At 39.2% G+C, this 13,379-nt stretch overlaps 1 protein-coding gene across 4 annotated transcripts in view; it reads left to right on the forward strand.

Moving 5' to 3' along the window:
* The first annotated feature begins 264 nt into the window (after nucleotides 1-264).
* The window catches only part of arhgef3 (Rho guanine nucleotide exchange factor (GEF) 3), a 38,671-nt gene continuing 25,556 nt past the window's right edge, over nucleotides 265-13,379 (forward strand). The window contains exons 1-2 of one of the 4 annotated variants that reach the window (XM_038698003.1): nucleotides 265-521; nucleotides 8,357-8,423. In XM_038698003.1, coding sequence (XP_038553931.1) covers nucleotides 487-521; nucleotides 8,357-8,423 — 102 coding nt within the window. In that variant the 5' untranslated portion in view covers nucleotides 265-486. Of the gene's footprint in view, nucleotides 522-8,356; nucleotides 8,424-12,557; nucleotides 13,128-13,379 lie in introns of those variants that run through there. The other 3 variants (XM_038698007.1, XM_038698005.1, XM_038698006.1) reach the window with 3 other exon arrangements.

A 13,379-nucleotide genomic window follows, 5' to 3' on the forward strand; every position in this document is an offset into this window, starting at 1 on the left:
GCACTGAAGCTGTGTCTGTGGCTCTGATACCAAAAAGGTGTCTATTACTGAAAGGCAGCATTGAATATTAGATTTATAACCTTCTTTACTTTTTTATCAGGTAGTTCCTCTATCTTTTGTCAGGTTTAGCCTTTGCTTTAAATGCAGGACTTTCACTGAGTATTTCCTCCACCCCTCTTGAGCTTCACCTCTAGCGAGAAAGTAGTTAAATGGCCCTTATTTTGAAGGTGTCACCGGAAGATAGATGAACTTGACAGTGAGTTGAAAGGAGGCTTTTCGGTAAAAATCACAGCAGCTCTCGGGTTGTTGTTCAGCTGAATCGTTGGACCTGAAGTTTGACTTTGACTTATTTCAGAAGAAAAGAGAAGTTTGTTTCAACGGAAGAGCGAAAGCAGCGGGGAACATTTCAGTTCAGTGCTTGTTCCTTTTTTAAAGACTGTTGATTGTGGATCTCTTCGTGGCTCGTTTGGGAGGAGCTGCAGCCCGATGCAGACAGGTGATGGATGTCAGCGGGGTCCAAGGTGAGAAGCTGCACCGCCAGCTTTGAAAACATTTCATTTGGTAAAGAAAAGTGTTTAAAAAAAAAAAAAATAACGATAGTAAAAGGGCGTTTTCTGTTAGTGTAAGAGAAGAAGAATGTGAAGAGGACAGACAGGGAGTTAACTCTTCCACCGCCTGTCTGTCTGTTAGGCTGCATTATATAAAAGCTGGTCACTATAAAATGATCAGTGGTCGAGAGACCTTGAAACATACAGTGCTGTCTACTAGAGAGAGAGAGAGAAGGAGTGGGGTGTGGAGAAGGGGCAGACAAAGAAAGAAAGAAAGAAAGAAAGAAAAGAGTTTTTTATTGCTGCCTTGTGAGTCACAAGTTGCCTGAGAGTGACTTATAGTCTGCAAATACACACACACAGTCCTCTGTAAACAGTTTGCCATCATGGCAGCCTGGTGTGGAAAGATGTTTATTTGTTGTTTTGCTAAAAGCCTACTGATACTACCAGATGTATTCAGATCCTTTACTTCAATATAATGTTTAAGTTGTTTAATGTACAATACAGCAATGCATCATGTTATTTAAGATCGAGGTCCATGTATTTCTAAAAAGTCAACTTTTCATGAGCTCAGAGAAACAGCCCTGTTTTTAGTTTTGTGACAAGGTATTTTCCAGCTGATCCAAGGAGGATTTACATAGTTTATTTCGCTTAAGCTCAATAAAGGAACACATTATCTTTCAGTTTATCAGAAACATCCGAATTCAACATCATCAAATTTAGAGAAATTGTGGTTTTTAACTGGACAGGAAGGGAATGAACAGTTTATCTGTAATGAAAGCTGTCATTGAAAAAGTACAGAATTTCCCTTTGAGCTTTAGTAAAGTAGAAGTATGATGTTGCATAGAAGGGAAATAACCAAGTAAAGTACAAGTATATCAAAATTGTAATTAAGTCCAGTACTTCATTAAATGTTTTTAGTTACACTCCACCACTGGAGACTACTGGATGTGTAGAGGTTGTAGTACAGAAATAGAAATTATAGCATTAGCAACATTAGCAGCACCAGTAAAAACATGCCTGCTGAGTTGCTGTCAAATCACCCGCCTGAAGAGCTTCAGAAAGAATTTAGACACAAGTTTTTACTTGTAATGTGTTCACCACCCAATTTCCCAATGAAACTTTTTAATTAAGATTAAGATTTTTTTTTTTTTACAAAACAACAGCATATCATCTGTGGTTTTAATCAGACTGACAATACTTTCAAATAGAGATCTCTAAGTAACTCTCAATTTTCAGGACACGTTTCAACATCCACAGACGTCCAAACGTTGTCGTGTTTCCTGCTGCAGGAGAACAATGTTCACAGCAGGTTACAGTAAATCAGTCAGCTCAGAAAACATGAACTAACTAAATAAGGTAACTAAACTCAAATCAGCAGCTGAATAGAAATGACAAACATTCAAAACAATAAGTAAAATATTAAAGAGTGTTAAATATGCCTGTTAGGGCTGCAACTAATGATTATTTTCATTTTTGATTAATATGGGGGTTATTTCTTTTGTTTGAGTGGTGGTTTGGTATTAAAATGTCACAAATAATTATTATTTATTTGAAAAGTATTGGTGAAAGTATTTTGAACATGTTAAATGTTATACAGGATCTGTTGGACATGTTTCTTGGCAAAAGCATTTAAAGTTATAAGGTAAAGTACATTACAGTGTTATACGTGGCTTTACAAGTGATGGCGGCTTGTTCACTTCTTCACAAAGTTCTTTTACGGCCTTATGTGTTACATTAACTTTTGAGAGCTTTCTGTTTAGTAGAAAAATATTTTGTAAAAAAATTGATTGTAGAAAAACCAAATTTTTTATATGCAGTTTTCCTGGTGGATTCCGATTTCCGAATTTTTTAAAGGTTCGACCTGCGGATTTTGACATTATGCAGTACTATAGTACTAATCTCACAAAAAGTTAAAAATGCTGTTATAATTTTCTTACCGGCATCATTAAATAATAACGTTTCAATTATGTATGACAGAGAAAAGTACCTCACATCTTAGAAGCTAGAATCACCAAACATTTGGGATTTCTGACAAAAAAACAAACAAACTCTTATTTAATTATCACAATTGTCGCTGATTAATTTTTGGTGGATCAACTAATCGATTAATCAACTAATCGCTGCAGCTCTAGTGTCTTTTACTCATTGTCTAAAGCTGCATAAATTGAATTGTTTTGTTCACAGCCCCGGCATAGGAGCTGATATGAGTCACGTTAGCGAACTACAAGGAGACTACAAAACTAGGAGCTAAAAGAGGCAAATAATCTACCAGAGACACTTTCGCATCACACCAAGTCATTTAATTTATTGTTACGATAAAATTATAAATTAGTTGTGTTATGTATTTACAATAAACAAAATAAAGCTGAAGCAATGCGTCCAACATGTGAATGCGACCACACAGTAAAAACTCGAAGCCGTCTGCATTGATCTTTGGAGGAATGTGGTTCTGCTGCTGTCGAGGGACAATGAAGATGTTGTTCAGGTTGTGTTTGTTCTGCTGCTTTGTTCTGTTACTAATCATCTTGTTTCTACCTGCGGTATGCTGCCCTGCTGGTTCCTGGAGGCATGTGTGTGTGTGGTGATTAACAGTTTTGATCAGTTCAAATGTCTGCAGCAGTCCAGAGACAAGAACCGGAAACTACAAACAAAACCATGGATTTCTGTACTTTCAATAAGAAGTGATTTTTATTTGCTTTGTTTTTACTGCTGATTTATGTATGAATTGAACACAATGACAGTGAAAGCAGAGATGTTTGTGTTAATCGCAGTTGGCAGTCCAACAGAAGTGATTCAGTATCAAAGAACTAAAATGAATTATGACAGATTTTAGAAGAGAAATCACTCTTTCTGTCCAACCCCCACAGGTGGATGTGAAAGTTGTGTGTGGAATAGTTAAAATCTGCAGGAATAGTAGCTTATCATTATAAATCAACAAACTCCATAATTTCTGACATTGTAATCAGAAGAAATGCATCATTTAATAAAAATTGGAAACATAATGATAATGTAAAAGTGGAATTTCAGCCAGGAAACTGACTAGTAAGAGATATGCAGGGCGGTGGCTCACGATAGGCCTATTGCTTGGTCTTCAGTGGTTCCTTATTGGAGGATTTTATGTAGATTTAAAAAAGTAAAATTGATGTCATGGATCAGATCAGCTTGAAGCTTTTACTGCCCAGAAAACAAGTCTAGCTCTTAAAACTGGACGAAAGTTTTTTCTTCCCCAATTATTATTTATTTGAATGGCATTTGATGATTATATTTTCATCATGTAAAAGGTCCTAAAGGATCTCTCGGACATGTTTAAAAAGTGAAATCCTATTCCCAGTGTTATACAGTGCTTTACAAGTGAGGTGCTGCTGCAGTAAAACAAAACAATGTTTAACATTTGAGAACTTTCTGTTAAATGAAGAAAGAAAATGTTTGGTAAAAATAAAGTATTGGTATGAGTTACAAAACTATATTAGTATTGCAAAAGCACAAATACAGTAAATTTAAACAGACAAAAACGTCAAGTCGTCACATTTGCTGAAACAGGAGGTTATTTGTCGTTTTCTTTAGTGAATGACTAAATGATTTATCAGTTCAATCTATTAATCAAGCTCTCAAATAATTTCAGCACTAGATGTTTGTGTGAAATTTAGAAAAATGAAATGACAATTTCAAATATAATCGTGACGGTGTATCTTCTGATTCAGAGAAATCTTTTGGTTTGGTGTAGCAGCTTCAGCTCTGAGCTGAGGTTTACAGGTCTGGGATCAGCTGCTCTCTGAAAGAGTGAAAGGAGGGCAGTGTTTCCTCTGCTGTTTCCTGAACCATGTCATCACATCATGTTAAGCCTTTTCCTTAGCAGGAAATGTCATCATCCCACCTGCCTGGAAGATAAGACTCTGCTAACATGTGAAAGTCACATTATTTACATCTGTTTACATCAACTTTTGTCTCTCATAACCAGAGAATAATTTAGCTTGACACATCACTCTGTGGAAACAGAAGTTCACAAAACATGCTCCACCCAAAGTCCACTTAGCCGTGTTTCCACCGCAAGAACTTTACCCAGGAACTAGGAACTTTTTGAAGAACTCACTGCGTTTCCAGTGCAGGGACCAGGGTCTAAAGTAAGAGCCAGGGACTTTATATTTTACCCCCCAAAAAGTCCCTGCTTGGGGGGTAGTACCTTCCTAAAGTACTGGAACTTTGTAGGGTGGGGCTTGCAGTGCTGAACATTTCTGATTGGGCGAGTCGAGGTCGCTCGCTTTAAGTCCAGCATTTCGCATTTTGATTCCACTTTGCTACAACCACTGTTTACTACTACTACTACTCTTGGTCTGGAGCTGTTGATCACATCAGCAGATAAAAGTTAGCTTACTAATTATGGAACTGTAGATGTTCAGTCTTTATGATCCTTTTAATGATAAGGCTGGTGTCATTCTGTATTTTTCTTTTTGTCAACAAATCCCGTGAAAAGACTAAAACCAACAACCGGTTAATCCGTCTGTCAAAACTTTTTTATTTCCCTGTCATGTCTTTGGCTCTCAGCTACAAGCCCATTGATTCCTACTGAAGACGTAAATCTGTGTAAACAGTTCTAAATATATAGCTTCAGTTTTTAAAAACAGCCGGACACTGTAGTTTTTAAAAAACATTACTCAAAAAGGAGGAAATAGTGATTTGTTGGCGACTCTCTACAGAAGCAGATTAATGCACATTTGGTGCCCTAGTGAGTGTTTCCAGCAGCAGGACGGTATGTGTGTGTGTGTGTGTGTGTGTGTGTTTGACTCAAAATAAACCACAGCGTGTGTTCATGGTAATGAAGGAACATGTCACCCAGTGCAACACTGATGTGTTTTTAATAATTTCTGGACAACAGTGGAGCTCTATGGTACAGAGGAAGAAGATATATGAGACTTTGGATACACAGACAATACTTGATCAATTCATTGTTGCTTTTGGTTTTTTTTCAAGGGATTTGTTGACAACAAATACAGAATAACACAAGACTTATCTTTAAAACTAATCTTGTAAGTGGTCGTTTTAGTTTTACTAAAGTTCGGTTCTTCACAAGAACTTAACACCAAAACACCAAGTTTGAGGCTGAAAAAACGTTTACTGAGGGACAGACAGAGATTCAAAACAGATCGGGCTAAAAGATTCAACAAGAGAAAAGAGAGAGAAGCAGGAACCTGTAGCCAAACACACCTCTGATCTGGATTAAAAGTGTGTGTGTGTGTGTGTCCAGGGTGGGATGATTTGTGCTATTGGAAAAAGTACTGCAACTCCCAGGAATGAATGAGTCACGCACTTAAACACACACATATTTAAGCACTTGAAATGTACACACACACACACACACACACACACAGGGAGAACAGACTACACAAGCTTTGATCAGATAGAAATTCTGAAAAAAAAAGAAAATTGTGTTTAACAGTTGGTTGTGTAATGCCCTATAGGGGGACAAACTAAGCTGCAGCACATTGAACTCTGTAGAGGTTGTTAGGTGTGTGTGTGTGTGTGTGTGTGTGTGTGTGTGTTCCCTTTAGTAGTTAAGCTGACCGAGGGCAGGAAACAGAACAGGACTGGGTTGCACCAGCTTATCATAAAACTTAATGAATGTCCTGCATAGTAAAAACTTTAGTCATGTGTGTGCTAGCAAACAATGTAGATAGGTACTACTGTCCAGTCAAAAGCTACGTAAAACAGGAAGTTACATGTTACTTGTAGCATAAGAAGCTCTGTATAAGCTCCATATAAAAAGCTCCATATAAAAAAAAAAAAATTAAACTTAACTACTAATTCTTGTGTGTGTGTGTGTGTGTGTGTGTGTGTGTGTGTGTGTGTGTGTGTGTGTCACTTTGCTTTATTTATGCATTCATTTAGAAATATATGTTAAGATTGAGTTGGAAATATGCGGTTAAGTTAACGCAACTGACTTGGAATAATGTTTTGTAATTTGAGCTACAGTGTTTTTTGTGAAGTGTAATTTAAAGTGTTGTCAGTTTACATTATTATTAGACAGCATTTTAAAGTGTTATTATTACATTGAAAATACTTAATATGTAAGTATTATAAGAAAAATTTATTAAAAGTGTCAAAAATACTTATTTTGCAGAGACCTGTCAGTGTTTACTTCTCTATATTATTTGTTATTTCTGATGCATGATTTAAGTCGGGCTGCAGCTAACGATGATTTTAGTGTTCGAACCTTCTATAGATTATTTCAACGATTCATTGATGCATCGTTTCAGAAGTACTTTTGCTTGGCAGCTGCGGCCGTTAAATGCTAAAGTTGCTGTTACCTTGTCTGTGTTCCACTGGCAGAACACCGGCTGCTTTCTGATCAAGTGCCACAGTGGACAGACTGTAACATTGCAGAGTTGTTGAAAAAATCCCATACTTTGGACACTTTCTTCTTTGTCCCTCGCTATTTTCTCTCTCTTCCTCTACTTTGCAAACAGCTCCATCATAATCACGTCGCGTTCACAGCGTAAGCACAATGTGCAACAGTAATAAATGTCCGTGTGAAACAGTGTGCTGTACTATAGTTACTAGTACTAGCTGGATTAAATGAAGCATCGCAAATTCTTTGCGTCGATGCATTTTGTTAATCGATTTTATCGATTTAATCGAAGAATCATTTCAGCCCTAGATTTACGTATGAGCAGCATTTTAATGTTAATGTAATTTAATGTAAGGCTAACGATTATTTTCATTGTCAATTAATTTGTCTATTATTTATAGTAATTGATTAGTTGACTGGTTGTCATGTAAGGAAATGGTGAAAAAATGTCCATCAGTTTTTTCCAAAGCCCAAGGTGACATTCTCATATTTCTTGTTTTGTTCACAACCCAAATATATTCAGTTTACTGTCAGCGAGAAGTAAAGAAACCAGAAAATATTCACATTTAAGAAGCTGGAATCAGTGAATTTGTTGAACTTGTTATCATTCTTATTAGTAGCATAAATTGTATTTTGTGACATGTAACTCATGGCAAAGCTCAATTCAAACGTACATCTAAGCTTTAATTTGCAAAGTAACTACAGATGTCACATAAACGTAATTGAGTCAAACGGACAATTTCTTGCAGATATATAGTAAAGTAGAAGTATAAAGTAGTATAACATGGCAATACAAGTACAAGTACCTCAAAGCTGTCCTTTCCATCACTGCTCTTTTACTTTAAATAAACTTTCAGGCAAACTATTTACAAGTCTTTAGAGTTTTTAGTTTGTTTATGGTTTACTTGTATTGACCAATAGATACCACCAGGGGAAGCTCTCGTCAAACTCAAACTACATTGCCCTCAATATACAAGTAACACACTGGCTTGTTTTTTCACTGCAGAGAAACAGAAGAGTCTTTTCTGTAGCATTTATACACCTTAAAGGACCTTTTCAAGTCTAACCTAACAGAATACTCACATGCCCAGATGTATAATGAAGGAATTATTGGTTGCTGAAATATTTTCTGCTGTTCTCACTGGCTGTGAAGGAATTCTCTTCAAGATGGATTTAAAGTCCTCCTTCTGAGTAGAAATTACTTTTTCTACTTCAGTTGAAGCGAATCTGAGGCTTCAGTCATCTGATTTAAAACTTTAGCACTTCAATTAGTCAAACAAAATGTAATGTTTGTTTATGAAGTGTACATAGCGGTTGTTGCACATCTCAGTTGCTCTGTAGAGTTAACGCTGATGAATTAATCTTTCCTTCTCTTTTGTCCTACCTTCCTTCTTCCTTCATCTGACTCTTTTTCCTGCCTTCCGTCTTTTATTCTTTCATACCCTTCTCTCATCTCCTTCAGGTCAAAGCTGCAGAAGAAAACTTCCTCCTTCTCTCTTCTCTCTCCTGACGGCTGGTCCCTCAGAGGGGTAAGAACGAATGTGATTCAATCTGATTTATTAGCTGCATTATGACAAATGTACACGTTATTAAGACACAACCTGCTGTTGTCCTGAAGAGTCAGAGCTCTGTGAGGCTGCACTTTACCACTAACATCAGCATGCTAACAAGCTCACAATGAAAGTGTAACATGCTGATGTTTAGAAGGGTTGGTGATGGGGAAATGGATAAGACACATGCCTTTGGTGTGAGAGACCCGGGTTCAATCCCCGACTGTGACCTATCCACCATTGTGTCCCTGAGCAAGACACTTAACCCCTACTTGCTCCAGAGGCGTGCAACCTCTGACATATATAGCAATTGTAAGTCTCTTTGGATAAAAGTGTCAGCTAAATGAGTAAGTGTAATGTAGAAGGAAATGGTGACAATTTTAACATGTTAGCATGCTACCATTTGCTAATTAGCAAAACACACAAAGTACAGCTGAGGCTGATGGAAATGTTATTAGTTTTGCAGGTATTTGGTCATAAAGTACTAGACGCATTAAAATTATGACCTGATGGCACTATGAAAACTCAGTAGATCAGATTTATTACCATTTATCCATGGATATCTGTTGGCAATTCATCCAATAATTATGGTGTGTGTACACTTCAACTGTGAGAGACGGAATCAAAAACAAAAATCCAGAAAATCACATTGTATGATTTTTAAATAATTAATTTGCATTTTATTGCATGACATAAGAATTTGATACATCAGAAAAGCAGAACTTAATATTTGGTACAGAAACCTTTGTTTGCAGTAACAGATCATACGTTTCCTGTAGTTCTTGACCAGGTTTGCACACACTGCAGCAGGGATTTTGGCCCACTCCTCCATACAGACCTTCTCCAGATCCTTCAGGTTTCGGGGCTGTCGCTGGGCAATAAGGACTTTCAGCTCCCTCCAAAGATTTTCTATTGGGTTCAGGTCTGGAGACTGGCTAGGCCCCTCCAGGACCTTGAGATGCTTCTTACGGAGCCACTCTTTAGTTGCCCTGGCTGTGTGTTTCGGGTCGTTGGACGCTGGAAGACCCAGCCACGACGCATCTTCAATGCTCTTACTGAGGGAAGGAGGTTGTTGGCCAAGATCTCGCGATACATGGCCCCATCCATCCTCCCCTCAATACGGTGCAGTCGTCCTGTCCCCTTTGCAGAAAAGCATCCCCAAAGAATGATGTTTCCACCTCCATGCTTCACGGTTGGGATGGTGTTCTTGGGGTTGTACTCATCCTTCTTCTTCCTCCAAACATGGCGAGTGGAGTTTAGACCATAAAGCTCTATTTTTATCTCATCAGACCACATGACCTTCTCCCATTCCTCCTCTGGATCATCCAGATGGTCATTGGAAAACTTCAGACCGGCCTGGACATGCGCTGGCTTGAGCAGGGGGACGTTGCGTGCACTGCAGGATTTTTATCCATGATAGCGTAGTGTGTTACTAATGGTTTTCTTTGAGACTGTGATCCCAGCTCTCTTCAGGTCATTGACCAGGTCCTGCTGTTTAGTTCTGGGCTGATCCCTCACCTTCCTCAAGATCATTAATGCCCCACGAGGTGAGATCTTGCATATAGACCCCCAGACTCGAGGGAGATTGACCTTCATCTTGAACTTCTTCCATTTTCTAATAATTGCGCCAACAATTGTTGCCTTCTCACCAAGCTGCTTGCCTATTGTCCTGTAGCCCATCCCAGGCTTGTGCAGGTCTACAATTTTATCCCTGATGTCCTTACACAGCTCTCTGGTCTTGGCCATTGTGGAGAGGTTGGAGTCTGTTTGATTGAGTGTGTGGACAGGTGTCTTTTATACAGGTAACGAGTTCAAACAGGTGCAGTTAATACAGGTAATGAGTGGAGAACAGGAGGGCTTCTTAAAGAACTAACAGGTCTGTGAGAGACGGAATTCTTATTGGTAGGGAAGGTGATCAAATATTTATAAATATTTAATATCTAATTTGATAAAAAATTACAGACCTCTACATGCTTTGTAAGTAGGAAAACCTGCAAAATCAGCAGTGTATCAAATACTTGTTCTCCCCACTATGTATGTATATATGTGTGTGTGTGTATGTACAGTGGGTACGGAAAGTATTCAGACCCCTTTAAATTTTTCACTCTTTGTTTCATTGCAGCCATTTTCCAAAAATCAAAAAAGTTCATTTTATTTCTCAGTAATGTACACTCAGCACCCCATCTTGACAGAAAAAAACAGAAATGTAGAAATTTTTGCAAATTTATTAAAAAAGAAAAACTGAAATATCACATGGTCATAAGTATTCAGACCCTTTGCCGTGACACTCATATTTAACTCAGGTGCTGTCTATTTCTTCTGATCATCCTTGAGATGGTTCTACACCTTCATTTGAGTCCAGCTGTGTTTGATTATACTGATTGGACTTGATTAGGAAAGCCACACACCTGTCTATATAAGACCTTACAGCTCACAGTGCATGTCAGAGCAAATGAGAATCATGAGGTCAAAGGAACTGCCTGAAGAGCTCAGAGACAGAATTGTGGCAAGGCACAGATCTGGCCAAGGTTACAAAAAAATTTCTGCTGCACTTAAGGTTCCTAAGAGCACAGTGGCCTCCATAATCCTCAAATGGAAGACGTTTGGGACGACCAGAACCCTTCCTAGAGCTGGCCGTCCGGCCAAACTGAGCTATCGGGGGAGAAGAGCCTTGGTGAGAGAGGTAAAGAAGAACCCAAAGGTCACTGTGGCTGAGCTCCAGAGATGCAGTCGGGAGATGGGAGAAAGTTGTAGTAAGTCAACCATCACTGCAGCAATCCACCAGTCGGGGCTTTATGGCAGAGCGGCCCGACGGAAGCCTCTCCTCAGTGCAAGACACATGAAAGCCCGCATGGAGTTTGCTAAAAAACACCTGAAGGACTCCAAGATGGTGATAAATAAGATCCTCTGGTCTGATGAGACCAAGATAGAACTTTTTGGCCTTAATTCTAAGCGGTATGTGTGGAGAAAACCAGGCACTGCTCATCACCTGTCCAATACAGTCTCAACAGTGAAGCATGGTGGTGGCAGCATCATGCTGTGGGGGTGATTTTCAGCTGCAGGGACAGGACGACTGGTTGCAATCGAGGGAAAGATGAATGCGGCCAAGTACAGGGATATCCTGGATGAAAACCTTTTCCAGAGTGCTCTGGACCTCAGACTGGGCCGAAGGTTTACCTTCCAACAAGACAATGACCCTAAGCGCACCGCTAAAATAACGAAGGAGTGGCTTCACAACAGCTCCGTGGCTGTTCTTGAATGGCCCAGCCAGAGCCCTGACGTAAACCCAACTGAGCATCTCTGGAGAGACCTGAAAATGGCTGTCCACCAACGTTTACCATCCAACCTGACAGAACTGGAGAGGATCTGCAAGGAGGAATGGCAGAGGATACCCAAATCCAGATGTGAAAAACTTGTTGCATCTTTCCCAAAACGACTCATGGCTGTATTAGATCAAAAGGGTGCTTCTACTAAATACTGAGCAAAGGGTCTGAATACTTATGACCATGTGATATTTCAGTTTTTCTTTTTTAATAAATTTGCAAAAATTTCTACATTTCTGTTTTTTTCTGTCAAGATGGGGTGCTGAGTGTACATTACTGAGAAATAAAATGAACTTTTTTGATTTTTGGAAAATGGCTGCAATGAAACAAAGAGTGAAAAATTTAAAGGGGTCTGAATACTTTCCGTACCCACTGTATATATACATACACACACACACACAGACCAAAGTGGTGGACTGACCGACCAAAATCCCTAGAGCTGAAAGAGAAGCTGAAACTATTAACAAACAAAATTGTTAAATAAGACACAGGTTGTAAAAAAAAATTTAAGTAAGTGGGTGTTATAGCAATTTAATTGTTAACTGACATAAAGAGCATAAACTAATTTTTCATAGGATGTTTTTGATTTTGTTTTTCTTTTCATGATTTTTATAAACCAGAGTTAATGTCTCTACTGCTGGTGTCTCCGTGTCTCCTGTAGCTCCTAATTATAGATGGCTTGTTTCCCCCGACAGCCGTCACTTCCTGTTTGTCCAATGGGAACTGAGTGGACACGCGCGCGCGCACACACACACGCACATTGTCAGAGGTTCCTGTTCCTGAGGGTCTGTACATCTACTCGGAGAGGTGGTGAGGCTGAGGAGGAGAGAGGAGCTGCCGAGGAGATTTAGATTGTGACTGAGGAGGTGGAGGAGGAGAAGAGAGGAAGGTGACGGACAGAAGAAGGTAGAAAACAGGAGGTGAGAGAAGGAGTGAGACAAAGAGCTTTTAAAAGTTTGACTGAGGAGGAAAAAAGAGAGATGGAGGAGTAGTGGCTCTTTGAGAGACAAACTGGAGGCGGAAGAGAAGAAGACAAAGAGAGCGTGAAGTTCAGAAAAAGAAAGAAGAAGAAAGGAGTAAGAAGAGAATAGCAATGTGACTGTGAAGGAGGTGATTCAAAGGAGGAGAGAGGAATCAGACAACAGAAGGAAGAGAAGAGAAAGGAGGAGTGATCACAGAAGCCGTGTGAGGAGGAGAAAAGAAAGGACAGGTGATGTGACTTTGGGGTAAAAACAAAGTGACCTGGGCAAAGAGGAAAAGAAAAAGAGGAGCAGCAGAGAGAGTTAACTGACACTTGAACTGTGTTTGAGGAGCAGATCTAATCTTGATGATGGGCTGCTGTCTGTTTGTTTACTATCGGGTGAGTTGTTGCCGTCAGTGTGAGTGATTTCTAGCATGTCCCAGAATGCCTTTTACCGATAACCAGAAAGGATTCTGATGGGTTATATCACATGCAGAACAACCCTGCAGAACCATCGTCTTGTTGTTGTACAGTGTGTTTGTTGCTGTACATTGATGTCTTCACATGGATGCTCTTCATCAGCACTGAACATGTTAATACTCCATTTGTATTTCATCTGTGCAGTGAGGTACTGAGAGAGTATAGATAGCC

Source organism: Micropterus salmoides, unplaced genomic scaffold (genome assembly GCF_014851395.1).
Source record: "Micropterus salmoides isolate LMB-PRFRI ecotype aquatic unplaced genomic scaffold, ASM1485139v1 Ms_hic_scaffold_4, whole genome shotgun sequence".
Lineage (NCBI taxonomy): Eukaryota > Metazoa > Chordata > Actinopteri > Centrarchiformes > Centrarchidae > Micropterus > Micropterus salmoides.